This window comes from Elephas maximus, chromosome 25 (assembly GCF_024166365.1).
Source record: "Elephas maximus indicus isolate mEleMax1 chromosome 25, mEleMax1 primary haplotype, whole genome shotgun sequence".
Lineage (NCBI taxonomy): Eukaryota > Metazoa > Chordata > Mammalia > Proboscidea > Elephantidae > Elephas > Elephas maximus.
Genome location: NC_064843.1, coordinates 36,270,584 through 36,296,398, shown reverse-complemented (window position 1 = coordinate 36,296,398; position 25,815 = coordinate 36,270,584). Strand labels below are relative to the sequence as shown.

At 49.4% G+C, this 25,815-nt stretch overlaps 1 protein-coding gene across 2 annotated transcripts; it reads left to right on the top strand.

Moving 5' to 3' along the window:
• The first annotated feature begins 1,664 nt into the window (after positions 1-1,664).
• BPIFB1 (BPI fold containing family B member 1) lies at positions 1,665-23,373 on the top strand. Of its 2 annotated transcripts, XM_049869768.1 has the most exons (16): positions 1,665-1,747; positions 3,034-3,196; positions 5,892-6,033; positions 6,712-6,819; positions 7,614-7,763; positions 8,538-8,619; positions 11,596-11,659; positions 13,555-13,640; positions 15,886-16,065; positions 17,026-17,079; positions 17,589-17,747; positions 19,464-19,531; positions 20,419-20,464; positions 21,417-21,480; positions 22,404-22,480; positions 23,200-23,373. In XM_049869768.1, the coding sequence occupies exons 1-16, from the start codon at positions 1,670-1,672 to the stop codon at positions 23,230-23,232; spliced, it is 1,554 nt and encodes a 517-aa protein (XP_049725725.1). In that variant the 5' UTR covers positions 1,665-1,669; the 3' UTR covers positions 23,233-23,373. The 2 variants fall into 2 exon arrangements, with proteins under 2 accessions (XP_049725725.1, XP_049725726.1); XM_049869769.1 differs by lacking the exon at positions 17,589-17,747.
• Positions 23,374-25,815: the final 2,442 nt, after the last annotated feature.

The window sequence follows — 25,815 nt, the reverse complement described above, 5'->3', positions numbered from 1 at the left end:
CGCTTCACGTTCCTCTTGGCAACACTAGGAGGAGATCAGCCTGGGACCTGCCAAATGCTGTGTGACCTCAGGACACTCACTGCCCCTCTCTTGTTCTTCCTGTAGAGGGAGATGGGATACAACAATCCCAGTGGTCCTCCCAGCTCTAAACCACAATCCCATGCTTCTAGACTGAAGTTGGGCAGCAAGGACGATTTCCCAGCTTATGACAAAGGCCATGTTTGCATCACCACCACTCTCCTCCAGCAATAACCTGGAGTTACTGGGGAAGGACAGCACAGAGGTTAAGATCATGTGGTCTGGGCCAGACGCTTGGGCTCAAAACCCAGCTCTGGCACCACTGGCCATGTGCACCTTGAGCAAGACACCCCAACTCTGAGCCTCAGATGCTTTCAGTGGAATCAAGGTTACTGACACTGGCCCTGGGTGACTGCAGGTTAAGTTAGCCAAGACCTGCACCCAGGCGGTGGGTGATGGGGGTCCTGCTGGGCTGTTTTCACGCGTCCCCTTGGTTCAACGTTATGCTTCAGTATTCATTCACTCCACAAATGTTCACTGAGATCCCTAAAGGCACACACAAGGCAAAGCGTGTGCCAATTGCTGCAGAATGAATGAAGGAGAGCACCATGCTACGGGACCTGCACCTCAGTTCATGTTCTTGGAAGCTGTGAGGGAGGAACTATTATTATCTCCATTTGACAGATGAGGGAAGTGATGTCCAGAGAAGTGAAGTACCTTTCCCAGGGTCACACAGTGAAAAAGTGGCAAAAATGGGATCCAAACGGATTCTTTTGAGTGAATTAATTAATGGAGATGTGAACCCTTGGGTGCATTGAGGAATAAAGCGGGCGAAGCTATTCCTTCCTTTACCCAAGTTAATGATCTGGACAAAATTCGGATAGTAATCTGCGGACAGAGGCTCATCCTATTATCAACAGTAATAATAACAGCGAAGACACCCACTCACACTGATCAAGCACTTCCTCTGTGCCTGGACCTATGCTCTAAGCTGTAGACACTGTGATCCTCCCAGTACACTAGGAGGTTAAGTACTGCCATTACTCCCACTTCACAGACGAAAAAAACTGAGGCTGAGAGGCTACGGAATGTGTCCCAAGTCACACAGGATGGAAGTACTGGGGCCAGGACTCAGATGCAGTCTGTCTCCAGGACCCCCCTGTGTCTGCCACATGGTGGAGACATCCCCGGGTGGGTTTTGAAGTCAGAGTTCTGATTTGAATCCTGGCTCTGCCATTCACTAACTGCGTGAGGCTGTTTCCTCCATGGTAAAGTCAGAATAATGATGTTTACCCACTGCTGTGACCTATGTAAAGCCTGGGGTGGCATCGGCCACGTCATAGGTGCTTAATACCTTGTCGCTGCTACTGTTCTCATGGCTGTCCCATGGAAGTGACTGCCCTGGAGGCAGGGGGCCCCTTGCATGGCCCACATTGTGCTTGGCCCAGCCTCCCTGCCACAGGCCCCAGGGCCCCACCTGCCCCTCATGACTGCCTAGACCCTCCTTTCTCCAAACCTCAGGAAGCTGGAATCCAAGGCTGCCTCCAGGCAGGGCTGTGGTTCACAGCAAACCACAAATATTTACCCTGGAGTCCTCAGCCTGGGCTGAGGCCTTAGCCAAAATGCAAAGAATGGGCACCCAGGCTGGAGCATGCAGGATATAAGGCTGGACTTGCAGGCCCACTGCCCAGGAGAGGAGAGCAGCGGGCAAGGACTTCTGTGTGTCCAGGTAAAAGAGCAGGGAAGGGGCTGAAGGCCAATGTTGCCAGAAAGGTTCCGAGCTAGCGATACCTGCCAAGGTCAGGTCAGGTGCAGGAGGGAGGCTGCGACCCAGACTGAAATCCCCTGGTCAGCTAGGACCCTCTGAGGGTCAGGACGTAGGGGTGGAGAGGTGGTCAGTTCCCTCACCCACAGACTAAAGAGCAGCAGTGCAGGGACCGGACTGGCTGAGTCTTTTCCTGACCTTGACCCCATGACACAAACCTGCCCAGCACACACTGATTGCTCTGTGCCCAGCCCATGCTGAGGCGAGACGGGGACAGGGGAAAGCATCAGACACAGTTCCAGCCCCAAGGAACTCTCAATGTAGGCCGATGTGGTGCTCAAAGCGGACCAGGGCCATGGTGGAGGGTAGTCAGGGAAGGTTTCCTAGAAGAGGTCATATGTCAGTTGAGAAGCTGAGTTTTGAAGCTGACTCGGCAAAGACAAAGAGAAAGGCATTCCATGCAAGGGGAACAGAGGAAGCTCCTTCCACCCCTTCGAGTTCTGCCTGAATTCTCATTTCCTTCCTGCCACCAAACTTCGGGTCCTGCGCACACACCAGCCCTCAAGGCAACAGTTCTCCAAGTGAGGTCCAGGGTACCTGCTGGAGATGGAAAGCTTTACAGAGATGGCACCTGGGCAGGGTTTTAAAGGATGAATAGGGGTTCAATAGACAGATAAGGAAGGGGAAGAGCATTTCAGGAAGCAAGAAGAGCAAGGGAAAAGGCACAGACACAGGAGAGAAGCAGGCATGTTCTGAGAACTTCAAGCACCTTGGAAAGGCTGGAACTCTCTAGAGCGAGACAGGGGAAAGTGGGAGGTGAGGTTGACTGAGGTTGGATCATAGAGGGTTTTAAGTGCCAGGCTGATGCAGATCATGTTTCATTCTGGCACTTGTGGTCGTTCTCCTGTATGAATATAGCTAACTTTTTCCAAGTGCTTACCATGTGACAGACACTGTGCTCAATACTTTCTAGGTATTAACTCATTTATTCAACTCTATGAAGTAGGTATTATGCCCATCTGTCAGATGAAAAACTCAGGCACAGAAAGGTTAGTTGCTTGTCTAAGGCCACACAACTAGCAAGCAGCAGAGCCAGGACATAGACCCAGGCATTCAGGCTCCAGAGCCCCACACTCTTAATCACTGCCATAAATAACCTCTCCTAGACCCCATGCTCCAATTCACCAGGCATGGTGAGCCTGTCCTTGGCCTCTCTGCCCAACCAACAGGGCCCTCTGTACTCACCCCAGGTTCTGACATTTGCCACCGGCTGCGTACTGACCCCCCCACCCAGGAAGATGGCTAGCCCATGGACCTTCATCTTCGTCTGTGGTTTGCTGGCAGCCACTTTGGTCCAAGCCACCCTCAGCCCCCCTGCGGTTCTCAGCCTAGGCCCAGAAGTCATCAAAGAAAGTAAGTCTTGGCCACCCAGGTCTCATTACCATAAGGCAAGGGGGTAGGTGGAGTAGCCCTCCAAAGGAGGGAGGGATTTCCCCATCACTAGGGGTGTGCACATCACAGCTCTGGGATGAGACTTGAGTGGTTGAGCTATAAAGTTTGGAATGCCTATGATCTCAAGAGCCCATGATTCTGAGAGTCCCATCTCCTTACATTCCATGATTCAGTTCCACGATTCTGGGGTGCCAAGAATCCCCCACTCTAAGTCTCCATGTCCTTCAGAGGGGGTACATGGCCACCACGTGTGATGATGTAACTGCCCCTGCCACAGCCCTTGCCTGAAATCCCACCATCAGGCACATCCTCTGAGTTAGACCTAGTCTCCAGAGCAAAGGCCCTTGACTGGGGGTCTCGTGGACTGGGTCCCTGGCACAGCTTTATCCCTCTCCAGCTGTGTGACCCTGTCAAGGCCCTCAGCTTTGGTTTCCTCCTCTGGAACAAACAAGAGGGCCTACCTCACAGGGTGACTGCGAGCACCCAATAAGATGGGAATTGACAAGAACTTTATAAACTCTATACCCGGGCTTCTCAACCTCCATACTACTGACCTTCAGAACCAGACAACTCTCTGTTGTAGGGAGCTGTTCTGTACATTATAGGATGCTTAGCAGCATTCCAGGCTCAATTGTGACAATCAGAAATGTCTCCAGACATGCCAAATACCCTCTGGGGAAAAATTCATCCCCAGTTGAGAACCACTGTTCTCAAGTGTTGTCCCCAGGGAGAGGGATGCTCAGTCAGCTCAGGAAGCCCACCATTAAAGCTCTTAGAGAACCAAACCTCTTTATTCAGTGGTCTTGAGCCAGGGCTGGTTGGGCAGGGGCTTGGATCCCCAAGCAGGACGGGCAACAGAGAATTCTATGGGGCTGCAAGAGGAAGTAGAGGGGCTCTGAGCCCACACTGTGAAATTCAGCCAGAGGGAACTTGGAGATCAACAACTGTGGCTTAGGTTCCCCTAGCGTCAGAATCTGAGTCAAGGACTTGAGTGCAAGTGGCTAGGTTGTTAGGCAATCCCAGGAAACACCTGCAGGAGAGTGGGGAGCAAGTCAGGGAAGGGAAGACAACCATAAAGGATGCATGTCCAAGCCAGTTACCACTGTGGGGACTGGAGCTCAGTCCTGTGGGGCAACTGTATTAATTAGAGTCAGTCAGGAGACAGAAACCACACAGTACTCTCAATAGGAAAATTTAATAGAAAGAGTTGTTATCAGGGGGTTGGAGTAATGGAAAACTGGCTGAGAGAGAAAAGAAAGAGAACTCTAAAGAATACCCTAGGGATTGGGAAGGGATACCCAGGACAGAACAAACTTGGAGGGTGAGAATCCTCTCCAAAGCCGGGGTTCAAACTTCATTGCAGAGGTTGTGGTTGAAGTTTACTGGGTGATGAAGTTTGCCGGGTTGTCCCAGGCCAGAGATGGTCCACATTTGGTAGGCTGAGGCTAGTGGGCAGAGACCCACCTGCTGAGATGCCTACAAAATTATCTGGGAATCCCCCCATGGAGGAAGGGGGGTTGCTGTCAGCTCATTGGGAATCTGTCCTGGGAAAATGCCTGGAAGTGAGCTGGGGAGCTTGGAGAACTCACTAGCTACCCTTGGGAGTGCCACCGAACTTGCAACCTGAAGCCACTGGGCACTGACACCACAGAGGACCAGTAAGAGGCGCACACCTGGGTCAGGAAGAGAAGCCCTTTCCTCCTCTAGTGTCCTTCCAGAGCCTCTACTAACAGGGCTTAACACTGTGCCAGCCGACAGAGGAGATATATTTATAGGGCCCAGCTCCAGTATCACAGAGCAGGCAAAAAGGATGGGATGTGGAGTTGAGAGGCAAGAACTTGATTATGAGTGCAAGGGCTCTGGGAGACAGTCGAGAACACACACTTGAGTCCTCTAACCTGAGAGTTGAAGGAGCTGGTTCATAAGTCATTGGCTGAGGGCTGCTTCTGGAGTACCAACTCTCCAGCACTCTGGCCTTCTCTGCACATAGACCAAACAGGCTCTGCTGCCAGAAAAAGTCATTAGGCAGAGAGTCTGAAATGTTCACAGTGAGCAGTGTTGAGGGAATGTGGGCGGAGCACACAGGTTCTACCTCCATTATCAGCTGGACACACTGAGCTTCAGGTCACATAGCAAGTCCGAAGGGGCAAGCACCCAGGACTTCTAACTCACTGGCCCCTGGCCTTGCTCGCTGTCTTCTCTGCTCAGCATCTGAGGCTCTTTGGACAACAGGCCCTTAGGATGAGGACACCAGAGAACTGTGAACAATTGTGTTTTGGCAGTAAAACTCCCCCAAACAGGGCCTTGTGGCTCCTGGCTCTGGAAGTATTGTCCATTGGCTGGTGTGGGGGGGGGGGGTGTTACAAGTCCACATGCCAAGTGTATAAGCCAACACTCCTGGCAAAGGCTGGCCATGCCCAGGGGTGTGAATGGCCCCACCTGTGCCCCGGCCTCACTCCTCATTTGAAAATGACCCATCTGGACCACCATCCTCCAGGTCCCATCTACACAGTGGAGATGGTCTGGATGGAGCCATTCACACTCTCACCTCATATCAGGGTCCCAGTATCCCTGAGTGATGCCCCTCCCCAGCCCAGCCCCGGCAAAGCCATCTTTCTTCCCTCCCCCCAACCCTAATCCTGGGATCTGCCTCCAGAGCTGACACAGGAGCTGAAGAACCATAATGCCGTCAGCATCCTCCAGCAGCTGCCATTGCTCAGCGCCATGCGGGAGGAACCGGCTGGGGGCATCCCTTTTCTGGGCAACGTGGTGAACACCATCATGAACCATATCACCTGGTAAGTGAAGCAGGACAAACTTGGGAGCTAGGTCTTTCCCCCACCTCTGCCCTTAACACACTTGACATGTTCAGTCAACAAACATCAAATTGTGTCAACTCTGTGCCTGGCCATGGAGAATGAATCAAACTAAGCCTCTCCTTTCAGAACCTCCCAGAGTAGTTAACAATAACCACAAGACAGTGACACAGGAACTATAACAGCGGTAACCCCAGAAGAAGATCACCTGAGATGGGAATGAGATGACTCTTCTCAGTGCAGGTGACCCTTGAGCCAATGAATCAGAGTTTACCAACAGGCAAGAAGAAAATGCCATTCCAGGCAGAGGCGCCAGCCTGGCCCAAAGCACAGAGGTGTGAGAGTCCGTCAGAATGTCTGGAGCTCCAGCCCAGAGTGAGGAGTAAACGGAGGGTCTGGGTCACAGAGAGTCTTAAACGTCGGTCCAAGTTGCTGGGATTAGTCATCTAAGCGAGGGGAATCATCATAGTGCTGTGAGCAGGGGTGGAGGGAAGGGATGGGGCTAAGACCATACCAGGGAGGAGTCAGTGGACAAGGCTTGGGGCCCAACTGCTGGCCAAGCACCCACGGGAGGTGGAAAAGATAGAGGGGGAGAAAGTTTGGGGGCAATGCTTGGTTGATCATGAAACATAATTCTCATCTCTCCCACGCCCCATCCAGGCTGAAGGTCACCTCAGCCAACGTCCTCCAGCTACAGGTGCAACCCTCAGGAGATGGCCAGGAGCTAATGATCAAGATCCCCTTAGACATGGTGGCTGGACTCAACACGTGAGTGTCTCCTCAGTCTGGCACAGTGGGCCTGGTAGGTTCACCCACTCATCCTCCCTTCCCTCCATGCAGGTATCAGGGAAAGAGTTCCAAACAGAAGAAAGAGTCTTGCCGTGTTCAAAGCTAGATCATGCAGGGCCTTGTGGGTCACGGTGGGGTCTGGCTTTTACAGAGTAAGACGGGCAGATGGAGGGTTCTGAGCAGAGGAAGGACATGATGTGACTTAACATTTTTAAAGACTACTTCTGGCTGCTGTGGGATCAAAAGTGGAGGCAGGGAGGCCAGCAAAATAATTACGATAAATCAGGAAGTGACAGTGACCACTTGGGTCAGGGCTGTGGGGGCTGGGAAGTGGTGAGAAGTGGTTGGATTCTGGAGATGTTTTGAAGGCAAGTAGCGACAACAGGATTTCCTGGTATATTGGATGTGGCGTGAGAGAGGACTCAGGGGTGACACTAAGGTTTTTGCCTGGGCAACTGGAAGTTTGGGAAATAATCCAGAATCCAGTTTTGTACCTGTTAAATTTGAGATGACTTAAGACACCTGAGTAAGGAGTGGGGTAGGAGTTTGGAAGCTTTTGTCATATGGGTGAGATTTAAACCAGGAGACGAATCCAAAACCCGCGTCTGGGACATGCTGGGGAAAAGCAGTTAGGAAGATGAGGAAAAACCAACAAAGGAGACTGACGAGAAGCCAGGCAGAAGGGAGGAGAGCCAATTGACAGATGGACAGCAGTTTTGCTCTCACCTTAAACTTGGAGGGCGCTCACAGGGTCTGGCACCTCCACCCTCCAGGCCCCTGGTCAAATCCATCGTGGAGATACACATGGAGGCTGAGGCCCAAGCCATCATCCAACTGGAGAGCAGCGAGGAGGGTCACAACCGCCTCATCCTCACCAACTGCCTCACCAGCCAAGGCGGCCTGCACATCAGTCTGCTACGCAAGTGAGTGCAGCCAGCTCCCTGCTGGGCTCCAACCACACCTGGGAGGGAAGTCAGGGGGGCAGTCTTTCCTCATTTTACACATGGAGGACACAGACCCAGAGAAAGAAAAGAACTTACCCCTCCTGACTTTCAACTGGCAATCTGTAATACCAGGGAATCTGTAATGTCAAAGAGAGTTCAAGACATCAAGGGCAGGAGCAAGAATGGTGAGATTTTGGGCATCATGCCAGGAGGTACGACAAGGACACTCAGGTGGAACCACAGTGTAAAAAAAAAGTCTTTGGAGTCAGGCAAACACAGCTCCTTCATTCACTGTCTGGGCAATGTTGGGCACGTCACTTCACCTCTCTATGCCTCACCCTCCTTATCTGTAAAGTGGAGTTGATGATATCTTCCAGGCAGCAGGGAGAGGATTAGATCAGGCAATAGCCATAAAGCACTCAGAATAGTCCATGTCATGTGGTAGGTGTTCAAAAACACTGTGCTTCCCTTCACTTCTCCTTAGCAGGAGAATGGGGAGACATACCAACCCCCATCACTCCAAAGCCCAGCACAAGTTTCAAGACAACCCCACCCCTAGACCCTGTTCCTAGAGAATTCTCTGTCACTGTCTACACCTGGCTCAGGGTCTAAACTCAGCTCTATCCCTAACAGGCTGTGTGGCCTTGGGCAGGCTCCTTCCTCCTCTGGACTTGATCTCCCCTTCGGTAAAATGGGGAGGGGAGATTATCTCTGACCCTTTTTAATCTCTCTACCCCTTCTCCCCTTGGGAAGGCTCACCTTCCTGGCCAACTTCTTAACCGACAAGGTCATGGGCTTCCTAGTGCCCGCCCTGCCCAAAATGGTGAAAAGTGAGGTAAGTGGAATCAGGACCTCTCTGGCCTGTGAGGGTTGTTCCCTCTGTGGAGCTGGGGTGGAACTGCAAGCTGGTGCTGAGGGACTTGAGTCTCCTTGGGAGGGAAACTTCTGGGGCTGGCTAATTCTTTCAGGCATGGTGGCTGAGCAAAGAGCAACGGACGGAGCCATTGACTCAGGTAGATTGTTGAGATCAAGGTAATGGAACCCCCAAAAGTCTGCCAGGATGACTTATGCTGATAACCTGATGTGCTGGATAATGTTTAATGATGAACTCTGGGAAGGGTGAGGGGAGGGAGCCCTAGTTTGTAGCACCTGCTGACTTCCATGGTATAAATACTCCTTCCATGGCTGATTTGAAGCTACCAATGTGACTTCACAGAACACAGAGTTGGGAAGAGACGTGCAATAGAACACTAATGTATAGTCTTTCCACCATGCAGATACAAGAAAGCTAAATAACCTCAAGAGCCATGGATAATAGTAAAATAACTAGGAAGGAATAAAAAATTTTGAGGTTTTTTTTTTTTTTAACCTTTGTTTTTAATAGAACTTATTTAATTGTAAATTTATGTAACTTAATTTTTCATAATGGCTGGATTTAGCACCCAGATCAGAAATTCTTGAAAATTTAACAATTGGTCCTTGCCAGTCAGTGAGAGCTGGTTCTAGCACACCACTATCTCAAATCAACCTGGCTGTGGTCTTCAGGGGTCTGCCACCCACGAAGTCTTGTAGGATTTACTTTTCTGAATCAATAAACAAGTCAATCTCATTTTATACATCTCTTATATGTCCTGAGTCAACTAAAGCATTTTAAGTAGGGCTCATCCACTTTGGCTGCTGACTTCCACTGAAAATTCCAGGATGTGTTGGCAACAATGGGCCACCCCTCCTGGGGGGTCAAAACACCTTGTCTAAAAACTGATTTTTTTTTTTTATATAATAAAACTTTTTTTTATCATTGACCCCTTGATATCTTTTTATTTATTTATTTTTTATTGGGCTTTAGATGAAGGTTTACAGAACAAACTGGCTTCTCATTAAACAGTTAGCGCACATATTGTTTTATGACATTGGTTAACAACCCCACGACATGTCAACACTCTCCCTACTCGACCTTGGGTTCCGTATTACCAGTTTTCCTCTCCCTTCCTGCCTTCTCGTCCTTGTCCCTAGGCTGGCGTGCCCCTTTAGTCTCATTTTGTTTTATGGGCCTGTCTAATCTTTGGCTGAAGGGTGAACCTCAGGAGTACCTACATTATTGAGCTAAAAGGGTGTCCAGGGGCCATACTCTCAAGATTTCTCCAATGTCTCTCCGGCCAGTAAGTCTGGTCTTTTTTCGTGAGTTAGAATTTTGTTCTATGTTTTTCTCCAGCTCTGTTCAGGACCCTCTATTGTGATCCCTGTCAGACCAGTCAGTGGTGGTAGCTGGGCACCATCTACTTGTACTGGACTCGGTCTCTTAGAGACTGTGGTAGATGTGGTCCATTAGTCCTTTGGACTAATCTTTCCCTTGTATCTTTAGTTTTCTTCATTCTCCCTTGCTCCTGAAGGGGTGAGACCAGTGAAGTATCTTAGAAGGTCACTCACGGGCTTTTAAGATTCCAGATGCTACTCACCAAAGTAGAATGTAGAACATTTTCCTTATAAACTATGTTATGCCAACTGAGCTAGATGTTTCCGGAGACCATGGTCCCTACAGCCCTCAGCCCAGTAATTTGGTCCCTCAGGGAGTTTGGATGTGTCTATTGGGCTTCCATGATATAATAAAACTTTTTTAAATGAAAAAGATGATGTGGTAACTACAACAATTTTGGAAAACAGTCTATCTTAATGCAGTAACTATTTTCTTTTTTGCATGTTGCCTTCCAATCTCCATTCACATATGTTCATATTTTTATGCGGCAGCACTTAGTATAAATACTATTGATGTTCTTTCAATTATACCTATGTTTCTATGCTATTGTAAAATATTCATAATTATTATAATAGCTGCATTATATTTAATACTGTACTAAACTGTTCCAGAGAGCCTTTTTAAAGGAATCTGAAAGTGAACAATTTTGTAAAATTTAGCTTTTCCTATTTAATATATTTTTTCTTCGGAGAACTTTTTTTTTCTATTTAAAATGGGAATTTTTCAAAGTAGAGCACCGCTGTAAACTTTGTCCCAGCCTCCAGCAAAATCATATTTTATCTGGCGTCATACTTTAACAGCTAAAAATGTCTTTTCCACTAGAAAAAAAATGGCAAAAGCATGAGATTATAATATGTTCTTCGCATAGTATCCGTCTTTAAGGGTGAAACACAAATATAGCAAAGATATGAGAAACTCACACGGTTTCCCACCATGACTCACTGGATTTGACACAGTGGTCATATGAGTATTTTACTTGACATGAGGGGAAGAGGCACAGCATGTTTGAAAGGGGGGCATCTGGCAGAAGTCCACTCAAAAAATACTGGATAAGCCCCTTCCAGTGTAAATCTATTGGTCTTAACCCAGGCTGCGTATCAGAACCCCCTGGGAAGACTTTTAAATACTGACGTCTGGGTCCTACCTCAGAGAGACGGATGGAATTGGTCTGGGTTCAGGCCTTGTATCCCAGAGGGTTCTACCTCCCCCAGAGGATTCCAATGTGCAGCTGGGGTTGAGGCCCACTGGTGGAAATGAAGGACTGGAAATCGTGGGAGAAGATGCATGAGGAATAGACGGTCCCTTGGCAACGCATGCTGGGAGTCTCTAGTCTCTCTGGCTCTGCGTTGGCAAAGCAGCTGGGAACAGGAATCAGTTATTTATAGAAAAAATTAATATTTCTCAAAGTGCATGTTCATTTCTCAAGAGTAGTAAGGAGTGGTCGACAAAATAGCCCCATGTGGCAAACCACTGGCAGTGTTGGGGGCGGGGGCGGTGAGAAGCTCAGTGCACGCCCAGCCCCTCGCTGACCAAGCTCCTGCTTTTGTGCTGTTGCAGCTGTGTCCCGTGATCAAGGCAGCCTTCGAGGACATGTATGCAGATCTCCTGCGTCTGGTGAGAGGTAGGCAGACTGCTCTCTCTCCAGCCTCTCTCCTTTAGGACTGAGCCAGTCAAGCCCGAGCAGTAACGTGGGCCCAGTAGCAGGTGGGATGAGCTGCAGGCGATCCCCCCACAGGACCAGCAGACAGGAATTCACAACGACAGCTTCACAAGCACCTACTATGTATAAGGTTCTATGTGAGGCCAGCAGGTGCAGTGGGAAAGGTTTCGGCCCCCGGAACCCCAGATAAACTCAAGTTCAAATCCCAGCTCTGCCACTGACTTGCTTCATCCCTTCGGCAAGCCACTCCACCTCCTTTTAGCCTCTATTTTCTTGTCTATAAAATGAAGGCTGTGCATCCCTGCCTCGTAGGATTGTTAGTGGAGATTAAAAGTCTACAGGCAAGTTCCAGGCACATGCCAGGTCACTGCCTGGCACAGAGATGTGCTCACAGAAGTGTGCTGAATGAGTGAGTGAATGGTACAGCAAGCTCAGTTTACTATGGAAAAGGCGACAAGGGAAGAGACAAGATCTGTGCCCAGGAAACAGGTCATTTCCCTCTCCCCAAGAATAACAGGGACCCCTGGTGATGCAGTGGTTAAGAGCTATGGCTGCTAACCAAAAAGGTCGGCAGTTTGAATCCACCAGTCGCTCCTTAGAAACCCTATGGGGCAGTTCTACTCTGTCCTATAGGGTCGCCATGAGTCCTGTAGGGTCACTATGAGTTGGAACTTGATGGCAATGGGTTTAATTGTTTTTTAAGAGCAGCAGAGATGGGAGGACATGGGTTTCTGCAAAGCGGAGACTGGTAGGGGAAGAAAAAGCCTGCCATCTATTGTTCTGGTGTCTGAAGAGGCTCATTCAAAGGGCAGCAAGAGAGGAGTGGAAAGAAGAGAGCAGAATTACACACATTGGGTACTTACTATGGGCCAAGCCCTTGGTCTGGGCATTTTATACACTGTCTCGCTGACTCCTCAGACAACCCTACGAACTAGCAATCATTAACGCACCTCCAGATGAGGTAACTGAGGCTCTGAGAAATTAAGCCATTTGTCCAAGGTCTCAGAGGCAATTAGTGATCAGGGAGAGCCTGAACCCAATACTTCCAGTGCCAAGCCTGAACTCACTCAGATTTGAGACAACTTTATTAAACTCTTACTAGGTGCCAGTTCTGTCTAACCCTATGATGCAAGTACTACTATTATACCCCTATTTTAAGATGAGTAAACAGGTTCAGTTTTTTTTTTTTTAAACAGGTTCAGAGGTGGGAAGATACTAACCGAGATCACTGGGGCTCGAACCCAGGGCTGCCTGGCTCCTCTGCAATCCTGGGACTGGGCGGGAGAGCTCCCGGAGGAGCGGGTGGGGCCAAGATCCTGGAGGAGTGGGGGGGGCCAAGATGGAGCAGGCTGGAAAAATGCCAGTCCAGGCCCGCCCCCTATCGTCATCGCCGGTTTCCGGTCCCAGCAGCCCAGGGTAGATGAGACGCCACCGCCACCTGGCGGCCAAATGCGGAATCCCGAAGCGAAAAGATGCGACCCCATGGACAGCTGGGCTCCCAGACCTGGCTGGACCCTACCTGCATCTGGGGTGCGGGTCAGTCCAGTAAAGGAGATGGAGAGTTAAAAGCAATAGTTAAGTTTTGTCCCGAACCAGAAGTTTGGCATAGGGCTGACTGGTGTTCAAATATTCTCAGTGCATGACCTTGAACAAGTCACTCCACTTTTCTGAGCCTTGGTTTCTCTATCTGTAAAATGGGGTACCTCCTAGGGTCATTGTTAAGCGTAAATATTAGTACCGAGCATATCAATATCAGTCATCATCATCATCAACATCAGTATTTTTACTCCTGGTCATCCCACCGCGTCCCACACTGCCCTCCGCTCTCACAGAACTTTCTTCTTTTCCGTGAGCAGTTCCCGTTTCCCTCACCTTCAACCACCTGGAGTTTGACCTTCTGTCTCTTGCCATCAACAGTAGTGTCATCCAGCTCAACCTGAGGGTAAGTGTCACGGGCCATCCCTGACAGCCAAGGGTCAGACACCATGGGTCTGTTTCAGGGGAGAAAAGATCAGTTACAGTTGGGACAAGCAGGCCAATTTAGAAAAGTCACAACAGGCCAAGCACCCCCCCCCCCGCCCCCAACGCAAACCATGTGAGGGAGAAAAGAACAGCAGGTGGAACCTAATGGTGACACACAGAACATTGACCCAAGGAGTGTGTGCTCTGGGGCTCTTGGCTTTTCTCTCAGGCAAGCCCCTGCTAATCCCCAAATCTCTGGCGACCTTGAAACAAGAGCCCCTGGCTGATCCCAGGATCAAAATACATCATTGAGAATAGGGCAGACCTGTTTCTCTCCCAGTTCCAGTATTCTCTAGCTACGCGACTTTGTTTGTTTTTGTGCTGGCTCCCCCAGTATTGTGTACTGCCTTACCCTCCAACAAAGTTATCACTTATCTATTGTTTATTTAGTGTTTTTTCCATCCACACCCCTCCCCTCCCTCGTCACCATCAAATGTTTCTTTTTGTATGTAAACCTTTTTATGAGTTTTTATAGTAGTGGCCTCATACAACATTTGTCCTTTTGTGATTGACTTATTTTATTCAGCATAATGTCCTCCAGATTCATCCATGTTATGAGATGCTTCTCAGATTCATCATTGTTCTTTATCGTTTCGTCGTACTCCATTGTGTGTATATGTACCACCTTTTGTTTATCCATTCTTCTGTTGATGGGCATCTAGGTTGTTTCCATCTTTTCGCTATTGTGAACAAAGCTGCAGTGAACATGGGTGTGCATATGTCTATTCATGTGATGGCTCTTATTTCTCTAGGATATATCCTAAGAGTGGGATTGCTGGATCATATGGTATTTCTATTTCTAGCTTTCTGAGGAAGTGCCATATCATTTTCCAAAATGGCCGTATAATTTTGCATTCCCATAGCAGTGCATAAGCGTTCCAATCTCCCCACAGCTACTCCAGCATTTGTTATTTTCTGGTTTTTTTGTTTGTGTGTCTGTGTGTGTGTGTGTCAGTTAATGCCGGTGTGAGATAGTATCTCATTGCGGTTTTGATTTGCATTTCTCTAATGGCTAGAGATCATGAGCATTTCCTCATGTGTCTGTTAGTTACGTGAATGTCTTCTTTGGTGAAGTGTCTGTTCATTTCCTTTGCTGATTTGTAATTGGATTATTTGTCTTTTTGTTGTAGAGGTGTTGGATTTTCCTGTAGATTTTAGAGATTAGATCTTTGTCAGATTTGTCATAGCCAAAAATTTTTTTCCAGTCTGGAGGTTCTCTTTTTACTCTTTTGGTGAAGTTTTTGATGAGCATAAGTATTTAATTTTTAGAAGATCCCAGTTATTTAGCCAATCTTTCGGAGTCGGTGTATTGTTAGTTATGGTTTGTATCCTGTTAATGCCGTGTATTAGCGCCTCTAGCATTGATCCTGTTTTTTTTCTTCTATGATCTTTTTAGTTTTTGGTTTTATATTTAGGTCTTTGATCCATTTTGAATTTGTTTTTGTGTATGGTGTAAGGTATAGGTCCTGCTTTATTTTTTTGCAGATAGACATCTGCTTCATTTTTTTGCCAGCACCATTTGTTAAAAAGAATGTCCTTTTCCCATTTGATGAGCTTTGGGCCCCTGGCTATTCGACTTTGGACAGGTTTCTTCACCTCACTGATCCTCAGTCTCTTATCTGCAAAATGTAGATAATAACAGTCACTGAGGAAGGAACGAAATGAGACTGCACAGGGCCTGCCAGACAGGAAACGTTCAGTAAATGTTAGTGCTCTCTAAAATGCAAAGCCACACATCCACGCTGCGCTGGACTCCCTGAGGAACCAGGCCAACCCAGGCTGCGTGAACCTCAGACTCTAGCTTTCATGGCTCCCTTGGGAAATCGCAGCATCAAACATTTCTACCCATTTTGTTGCAGTTTTTAATTCTCCCTTCAGCCAAATGGTTTGAGGTATCTGAGAAGTTGAAACATAAGCAAAAAATTAGATATCTGGGTTGAAAAAAATAAAAGTCAGAGATTATATGAGGGTTGCAGGTAGAGTGGATATTGCCAGGCACCTGAGATCACTCTGCCTATACCAAGGCACTGAATTTCAGGCCAAGCTTCCTGGCAGCAAATGCAAAAAGAGAAACAAGCTGAAAGGTGTCATTTCCTTCCAGATTGTTATAGAGTAAGCTGTGGAGTTAAAATTCTCAGTCAGCTCCTTGCTCTGTGTCTCCTCAGGCCAAGTTGTCGGACTCGCAGGGAAAGGTGACCAACTGGTTCAATGACTCTTTGGTGTCCCTGACGGTGCCCACCCTGGACAGCGCCCCTTTTAGTCTCATTGTGAGACAGGATGTGGTGAATTCTGTGGTGGCTGCCTTGCTCTCCCCGGAAGAACTTGCAGTACTATTGGACTATGTGGTAAGCCTTGGCATGGGGCAGAAGATGGGGCCACCTCTACTGCGTCATGGGAGTTGTCTGAATCAAACAGTGTGCAGGGACCCCTGGGGCCCCAAGCAGGAATCCCTGTCAGGCTCATTTAAATCCCTCCGGTAATAGACAGCTCATTCTCTCCTCTAACAGACCCAAAATCTTCCCCATAAGGTCCAGTCCCTGTCCTATTCTGCCCTCTGAAACCTGATACGTCTGCCTCCTCCACCAAATAACAGTCCTGTCAAGCTGAAGGGTATCTCAGATACTGAGTAGTCCGGAGATGACAAATACATCTTAGCTACTAGGCACACCAGGAATAGCAATTGTACCGATGCTCCCCTTTAGGGGGCCCATGGCAGACATCACTAGCTGATCAGGGCCCTCCTTCCTGTTGAGCCTGGTTGCTAAATCAGTGTTGGAATCCTTATCAACACAGCACAGCAGACAACCACGAGTAGTCAACGAGAATGTACCATCTCCTCCAGGGTGATTGATGAGGAAACTGAGGCCCAGAGGAGGAAAATTGTTGGCCCAAAGGCATGGGAGGGTGGCAGGAATTCAGGTCAGCTGACAGGCAACAAATAACCAAGTTCTTAAAAATTTAGAACTCAGAGTAAGGGGCTGGGATGGTGAGAAAATAGGAGTGGTCACTAGCAACCACATTCATGACTGTAGTAAGAATTATGGTCATTTCTATATGTCCTCTGGAAGTGGAGAACAGCCCACAGACCCACAACTACCACCAACTAGGAGGAAAAGTTCAGGTCAGTAAGGGCCCCTTGTCCTACTGCCTCTGACATAGCAGCTGTTTTTCCAGCAGTGAAACACATGTGGCCTGAACTACCTGGCCCACCCAGCTTTTCTGAGGTTCTAGGAAACCTTCATTCCAGCAGTGAGGTACAGGAGACACATTTCCCCTTGCCCCTCTGACCTTCCTTTCGCCCTCAGCTTCCCAAGCTGGCCCATCAGCTGAAGTCAAGCATCAAGCCGATCAGTGAAAAGGTGGGTCTATTTGCCATCTGCAGCTTGATGGGTGTTTCCTGGGTCTGTATGTGGGCCTCTGAGAAGAAGAATACGTGTGGGAGGGCTCACTTTCCTTCTAGGACTGTGAATTTAACAGAGCCAGTACCTGCCCTCACAGAGATTTCAGTCTAATAGGGCAGTTTGACCTAAATCAAATACTTACGCAGATAATACCTCAGTTACAAGTGCAGTGACCAGGGACAGGTTCTAAGTGTTATGGGAGAGCTGATAGAGTTTGGGGGATCGGGGAGTTCTTCCCTGAAAGGAAGAGCATTCCAGGCAGAGAGAACACCAAGGCCAAAGGCTATGAGGTGGGAAGAACGACAATACACTCAAGGATCTTGAAGAAGGGCACTCTGGGTGCAGCATAGAAAGGAAGCAAGGAGGCGAGGAAGGTGGTTAGGGCCAGGCCACGTGGGGGCCACGTGGGGCCTGTGGGCCACTGTGAGGTACTTGGGAGGCCACACGTAGGTCTGATGTCCTTCTAGGCTGCAGATCAGTTGGGGCCCACACAGATTGTGAAGATCTTCACCCAGGATACCCCCGTGCTCCTTCTGAGTAAGGGCAATGCCAACGTGGCCCAGCGGATCGTGTTTGAGGTGTTTGCCACCAACGAAGCCCGCTGCCCCTTGTTCACCCTGGGCATTGTGAGTTCAATTGTCTGTGACATTGGCAGCAGCCTGGAGGACCCTCCTGTTCACTGTTCCTGTTTTCCCCTCCTGCTTTGCTAAACATTTCCACCACTCTGGTCATGCAGCAGGGATGGGGAGGGAGAAGAGCCATGAATCAAGACTTAGGAGCTCTGGGGAGAGAACTCTGGCCTCGCAAGGTTATTGGGGATCTTTGAGCAGAAATTGAATTCACATGCACAAGAGGAATTATATTAGCTCATATAACTGAAAGGTCTAGATGATTTTGCCTTTGGGAGTAGCTGGATCCAGGTGCTCAAACAATCTTGTCTGTATTCTTCTCTTTCCCCATGTGGCAGCCTTCATCCTCAGGCTGGCTATCCCCTCACAGGCCCACAGAGTTGAGCCCACGTTGAGACAAGAGGACTGGCCTTTGGTACCCCTTTGCCAGTCCATCATTAGCTACCAATGGCTCCCCAAGGGCACGGGGAACATAACTTCCCAGCAAGGCAGCTCTGTTCAAGCAAGGGCAATTTTCCAGAGAAGGGCAAGAAGGGACAGGTATGAACCTTGAGCAGCAACAGTCACAGCAGCTGAGGGATGGATGCCTGCCCTGGAAAGGGGTTCTGAGTGGGGCACCCATACCACCCACTATAGAAGGCAAAAGGGAAGAGAAAGATGAGGCAGGATTTGTAGTTGGGCATTGGCACAGTGGTTAAGAATTTGGCTGTTAATCAAAAGGTCAGCAGTTTGAATCCACCAACTGCTCCTTGGAAACCCTATGGGGCAGTTCTACTCTGTCCTGTAGGGTTGCTATGAGTCGAAATCGGCTCGATGGCAATGGGTATAATGGGTAGATGCTTAACCTTAGGAGGTTAGGAGGACTCCTTAATAGAAGGCTGATATTGACACTATCCTTACAGCAGGGTTGCTTCGTACAGCTGTCTACCACACAATTTCACAAAGCCTACAAGGTGAATGGTGCACCTGGAGCTGCTCACACAGTGCCCTGGCTTCCTGGATTGAAGGACACTGAGAACCACACACACACAAACCCCGGCCTTAGTCCCTGGTGGGACCCTCCCTGGCCAATGGCAGGCACGTTCTAAAAGGCCATCCAAGCTCAGGCCTGCAAGACAAGTTTGCTGTCTGGGTGCAGCTGACCTGGAGCGGAGCCTGCCACACTTCCCTCAGGGTTACCCCAGCCCAGAGGTCAAATTGGTGTATATCTTTGGCCCCCATATTTGGGGCCTGGCTTAACTTCTGACCTTTCCAATAATGATTAACCATTTCAACAATGGTTAACATTTACCAGGTGGTTGCTTATTCTCTTTGTCCCTCAGCTTCCTCACCTCTACAATGGGGTAATAAGAGGACCCACCTCATAGGGTTGTGAGGATTAAAGGAGAATAATCATATAAAGCTCTTAAAACATGACCCAGCACACAGGTGAGGGCTTCATGCATAGCGCTGTCATCGTCATCATTATCGTTGTTCCCCAAAACAATCCTATGTTGAATCTGTTAAATAAGGGAGTGAGGACAGTTATTACCCCATTTAATAAATTAGGAAAATGAGGCCCAGAGAGGTCAGGCCCTTTCTCAAAGTCACAGAGCCAGTAACTGGGATTCAGACTGTGTCAGCTTGACGCCAGACGCTTCTTGCATAACCCCCACGCTCCAGGCTTGATTCATCCTTATAGAAGAAATGGGCCGCGGCCTTCTCTTCTCACAGGAGGCTAGTTCAGAAGCTCAGTTTTACACCGAAGGTGACCGACTTATGCTCAACTTAAATAACATCCGGTAAGCATGTAAATCACTAGGAAGACCCTGTTGATGAAAATGAATCATGCCCTATGACCATCAGGTTTCTTTAAACATAAAGTGTTTTGAGCCTCTGTGGGGTGAGTATCAGGCAAAGGCTGCTCCAGTTCTAGCAGGAAGGCTGTTGGCCTGGAATCTCCAGCTGTTGAGGACTGAAAGTGGGCAAAGGGAGGGAGAGGGAAGAGGCAGCAGCCACAGGGCGGATTGACCCTGGCCACAGGAATGGCCTGTCCACATCATTCTTAATCTCGCCCATACCCCTTGGCCCTGGGTGACCCATTCTGGACACCTCAAGACTGAACCCACCACTGGGGATCAGTGGCAGTGACAGCCACACCCAGACGCCATGCCCCCTTGGAGCCCAGCACAGAGTGCCCCTGCTTGTTCTCCCCCATCCTATGACCTTCCCTGCTGCCCCAGAGAGTAGGTCAGAGCTGCACACAGGGGGCCTCCTGGTATGAACCACACCATGAAGTGCTTTGATCAGCCCACACAATTGGCTTTTTAATATAAATTAGTTGCCACATATAAAAATCAGAATGCCTGGCCCCCTTGGCCCGCATTCCCACACAGCAACAAACCCCAGAGTTGGGAATCAGTCGTCCACTTTAGAAGGGGCCTGGGCTCCCAGTTCACCACAGTCCTCACTCCTGGGGGTGAATTATCTGCTGTTTGGGCCACTGTTTATTTTCTGTCTCTCCCCATTAGAACGTAAGCTCCACAGGGCAAAGACTTCATTTGGTTCACTGCTAACTCTACAGAGCTGGCACTGTGCCTGGTACATAGTAGTTGCTCAATAAATGTTTGTTGAATGAATGAATGAGTGGGTCCTAAGGGGCCATTCTCACAAGCATCTTCTGTTGCAGTTCTGATCGGATCTACCTTATGAACTCGGGGATTGGCCTATTCAACGTGAGTGTTAACAGAGCCCAAAATGGTTCGTTCTGAAAAGAAACACTGCCCAGAATTTACCTCAAACGAGGTCCCCACGGGCAGCCCTGTGGTAGCTTCTAAGTTACCAGCCACAAAGTCCTGGTCTGAGGTGAGTACCAGGACTCACAGGAAGGCTGCCTGGCCTGGAATCTCCAGCTCTTGATGACTGAATGTGAGCAAAAGGAAGGAGAAGGAAGAGGCCTGGCAGCAGCCACAGACCTCCTGGCTCAGGTCTTTACTGAGCACCTTCTGTGTGCTGGACACAGCTGAGAACACACGTATACTCACACGCACACTGACACTCACAAATATACACACTCACAGATACTCACCTACACAGATACACACTTTCCTTCAGTAACATTTTCATCCTAAATTAGAAAACAAAGCCCCCGATTCACAATCTCATTTTGCTCACGTTGACTCACCTCGGTGACCCTGGGCAGACTCTTCCCTGCTGGTCTTCAGATCAGAGGTCTCAAACTGGCCAAACCCTACCTTCTGCCATGTTTCCTTTGGTCCTCATCTTTTGTTTAGTTCTTTAAAAAAAATTTGGCTAATATTCTAAAACAGGGAGGTTTCCACATGAAAACCAGGATTTCTGGCCTCCCTTGAGAAGACAAAGCTCAGGCAATGTAGGGCAACATTCCCTCAAGGCAAATTAGTTTAGAAGAGAGCCGTGGAGCCCCCTGAGGATGGACCCATCCTCCACTGCACCCTAATCCCACCACCTGCCAGACCCCAGGGGCGGCTAGCTGTTTGTGCCCTGCCCCAAGCCTGTCTGCCATATGGGAGCCCTTGCCACTCTCACAGGCAGGGGGCCTGGGATTCCACCTACCCTCGCCACGGGGCTGGGTCGTGCCTGTCCTAGGAATGGCTGAGAGGGTTTTGTATTCTCAGTCAGGGTGACGGTGCCCCTACTGTCTCTCAGGCTGATTTTCTGGAAGACATCATCACTGAGATCCTAGACTCCATCCTGCTGCCGAACGAGAATGGTGCGTCACTCTGCCTGCCACCGCCCCCCCCCTTTTACTTTTCTCACCTGGGTCCCCGTTTGGGGCCCTTTTCATTCATTTTCTATCCATCCTCAGAGTCTGCTTCAAATTCCGCCTCCTCTAGGAAGCTTTTCTGAGCACCCAGCTGGAAATGACCTCTCCCCTCTCCACCCTCCCAGCTGTATTAACTCCTCTACTAGTCCAGAGTCTGGGCACAAAGAGACAAACCAGACAAGGCCCAGCTTCACAGGACTCACAGCCAAGGGACACAGGTGTAAACAGACAATCAGAGCTCACTTGAGCTGTCTCTCGCAGACCTGGGTTCAAGCCCTGGTCCCTACTCTTGCTGGCTGGCTGACCTTGAACAAGCTGCTTGACTTCCCTGAGCTTCAGTTTTCCCCACATGTAAAATGGGGAAATAAGAGCACCACCTTCTCTGAGGTGTAAATAAGATGATGTTGTAAGGTGATGCCTGTCACAGTCAGTGCTCGACACTTCTTAGCCATTGCCGTTGTTGGCATTGGTGTTTGTGCTGTTAGTGGAGGAAGCCAAGAGAGAAGGTGGAATTACTCTAATTAAGCCCTAGGTCATAGGGCTGGAGAGAGTTAGCAACCCATGTCAGCCCTGCCTTCTCTGTTTCTGTATTTTATTAGAGTGAGAAATCTCAAAGGTTAGAAACCTCTGCTGTAGACCATGGGAGCCCCTGATGGTTCCTGAACAGGAGTGTGAGAGAATGTTAGGATAGGCTTTGTGAGCAGCCAGAAGCTGGTGTCAGAGGCAAAGCGTGGGGAGATGAGGCTGTGTGGGTGCTGGGGGTTTGGAAATAGGCAAGCAGAAGCAGAGGAGACACTCCGAATCCCTGGCCAAGCCTGCCCCAGTCCCACTCCAGACCCACCACTCTCTGACCGCATTTGTTATTTCAGGCAAATTAAGACCCGGGATCCTGATTTCGATAGTGAAGGCTCTGGGATTTGAGGAAGTTGCATGTTCTCTGACCGATGTGAGTGGGCCACAGACTTAAATACACTGTCCTAGGGAGGGCAGTTAACTGCAAGTGCTCAGCTGCTAACAGAAAGATCGGTGGTTCGAACCCACCCACTGCTCTGCGGGAGAAAGATGCGGCAGTCTGCTTCCATAAAGATGTACAGCCTTGGAAGCCATATGGGGGCAGTTTTACTCTCCTTTAGGGTCGCTATGAGTTGGAATTGACTGAAGGCAGTGGGTTTTGGTTTAGGGAGGGTACAGTGGCTGGGAGAGTCCTGGGCTGGGTGGTAGGCCTGGGCTCCACTCATGAGGGACCTTGGACAAGTCCCTTTCCTTTTCCAGGCCTTGCCTCCTTATCTGTAATGTGCCCCGATGGTGCCCTGGGGGGTGGACCATTCTGGCAGTCTGGCCTGGGGTCAACACACCTCCAGCTTTTTCCATCCTACTTGTCATTCTTTCATTCATTCCTTCAATGAATAATTTTTGAGGGCATACTATGTGCCAGACATGCTTAAGAGTGCTTGAGGCCACAGAAATGACAAACAGAAAACATTCCCTACTGGTGTTACTGTTCACACACTGGACCTACCTCTTCTGACCCCTCCAAGAATCCTGTGTGAGTGAGTTCAGGGTCATGACCCCCAATGCCAGCAGTCACCTTGTCGAGGACAAAGCCAGCATAAATCTCAAGTCCGGCAGTAAAGACCCAGTTTGACTTTTCTCCTTCAATTCCAGGACGCCCTTGTGCTTACCCCGGTCTACTCATAGAACCCTGGACCACTCTCCTCTCACCCCCTGAAGACTTGGACGGTGGCCTTCCAGGCAGGCTGTCCAGCTGGGAGTGGGGAAGAGGGCAGGCCGTAGGTAAACTCTGTAGAGTGTCCCTCTCTGCAATAAACAAGCACTTCCCTGTGACTCTTGCCGTGTGATCTATTTATATCCCAGCACAGGAGTCATTTCGCCCCTGGCAGGCTTGGAGACAGGATGTCCAATCCATATCTGGGCCACATCTGGGTCATGTTTAGGCACATCTGAGTCAATCTGGACAATAGCTGAGCTATTTCTCTGCCACATTGGGCCACATATGGATGATGTCCAAGGTCTTTGCCACCTTCCTAGGGCTGAGGAATAAGAAAGCCAGTTCTTCCTTCCCGCCTTCCATGTGAGCCCCAAGGCCACTTTGGTGGGGAACACACATTTTGTTGAACTTGGCAATGTGGTGGGTCTATGGCTCTTTTTTACAATGTGGCTTCAAAGACAGATGAACCTAGGCTTTGAGTTCTGGCCTGGCTACCCACTGGTTGTATGGCCCTGGAATGTAGTTTCCCCTTTCTGGGCCTCAGTTTCCTTCTCTGTAAAATGGATAGAATCATAGCCCCGCCTTGGAGACCATGGTGACAATTAAATGAAAGAGAACGGTTCCAGAGATGTGGTAGGAGCTCAAGCAATGTCAGCTGGGGGTGATGTCATCCTTACTATGGTTTCCTGGGCTCCAGGAAGTCAAGCCTTATCGCTGAAGGCCCTACCTGCTCTGACAGCGCGTGACTGCCATTGTCACCCTGGACTCCCTGATGCCAGGAGGCTCAAGACAGACAACAGGGCTACTCTTCTCCAGACCCTGGCCTGCCCAGCACACAGAGCCCTTCACTCACTCACACCAGGAGCCTTATATGGTGGGTCCTTTAGGAATAGGCCATTTCTCAACTTCAAAGCATAAATAGCAGGCCTGTTGGCCCAGGTACAGTAACTGCTCACAGCCTGCAGAGGCTGCCCAGGGAGGAGCTTCTCCTATCTACAAGTCATGGACCAGGCCTTCAGGCCTTACACGGCATCCGCTAACACTGATTGGGCAGTTACTGAATGGCAGACTCTGTGTTCCCCAGACTCACAACCACAATGGGGTCTGAGGAATGGGTATGAATTTGCCCCTCACGCATCACATTTCTTCATCTTTCTAAATCATGTTAAATCTGGGTTTGAGTTCCCACTCACCAGGGAGCTGAGAAATTCAATCTCCATCTTGTTTGGGGTAGCTCCCTTCTTGTTCCCTGGGGCTACTCAAGGATCTGTTGGGAGGGCCTCCAAGGAAGCTGGAGGATGGGCAGAGCCTCTGATTTTTGGTGCAGCATGGCTCCAATGAAAGGGCCTCTGTCCCAGCCCACATGATCCTGTCAGAGGTGAGCAGCTCCATCAACCCAACCAAGCTGGGGCATGGGGACCCTTCTCCAAAACAGCCATGGCCGTGGCTCCCAGGATTCCAACCACCCACATCCTCTGGGCTTCCTGGGAAGAGATAAATAACTCCAGCTTCCTCACTCCTTGGGGCTGGGGCTAATCTGAGGTGCATGTTCCGCACTGGCTCACAGAGCTCCCCAGCAGGACTGAGCCCCAGTTGTTCACAGGAGCTGGATAACATACTCTTTTTTGGCTGCCTCCCCTTCCCTGTCTCAGGTCCCCACTCCCCTACAGTATTTCCTGGAATCAGCTCCCCAGTCAACTACCTACACTTAAATCCTTGTTTCAGGGTCTGCTTCTGGGGAACCCAAACGAAGACAAGCATTTGCTCTGGACAGGTACCATTCAAAGAGTCATACAGACCTTCACTCACTCAGCCTCCTCCACAGGCTATGGCACAAATTCTGTCAACTTCTCCCACTTAACAAATGAAGAAACTGAGGCTCTGACAGCTCACCAAGATGGCCAAACAGCCCTTAGCCATCAGTCTACACTGCCTCCCCTCTACTCTCTGCTCCTTCCTCACACCCCCTTGGGTTGCCACCTCCCAAACGGAAGGAGAGGGATTAGCCTCTGTTGTCGGCCTCCTTCCAATTTGGGGCATCCAAGAACCTCTAAGCCAAGAGCCCTCAGACCCGGAACTCCCAGGCTCCACCACCTTCCTGGACTGGGGGAAGGAAAACTCTGCCTCCCTCTGAGTCTTAGCAGCAGCAGCAAAGAAAAAACACAAGGTAATATCTCAATAAACTACCCAACCTCACAGGAATTATTATTGCCTTCGTCTTATAGAGGAGAGATCAAGTAGCTCACAGCGGGTAAAATGATGGAGCTGGAATGGGAACCCAGGCCTCATCCACTTCGCCCTGATGCCTCCCACCTGAATCCACAGCAAGACATTGACCCACTCTTATTGCTGAAAATGAGGGCTAATCACACTTCCTGTAGGATTAATACTCCCGTTTTACAGATCGATAAACTGAGACTCAGAGAGAGGCAGTCACTGGTGTCTTGTACCTCTCTGTGTCCTTCCCAGAGCTTCCCTTTCATGGAGGAGACCCCTAGGAAATCTCCCACCTCTCAGCAGAGATTAGTCAATGAGATAAACAGAGTCCATGG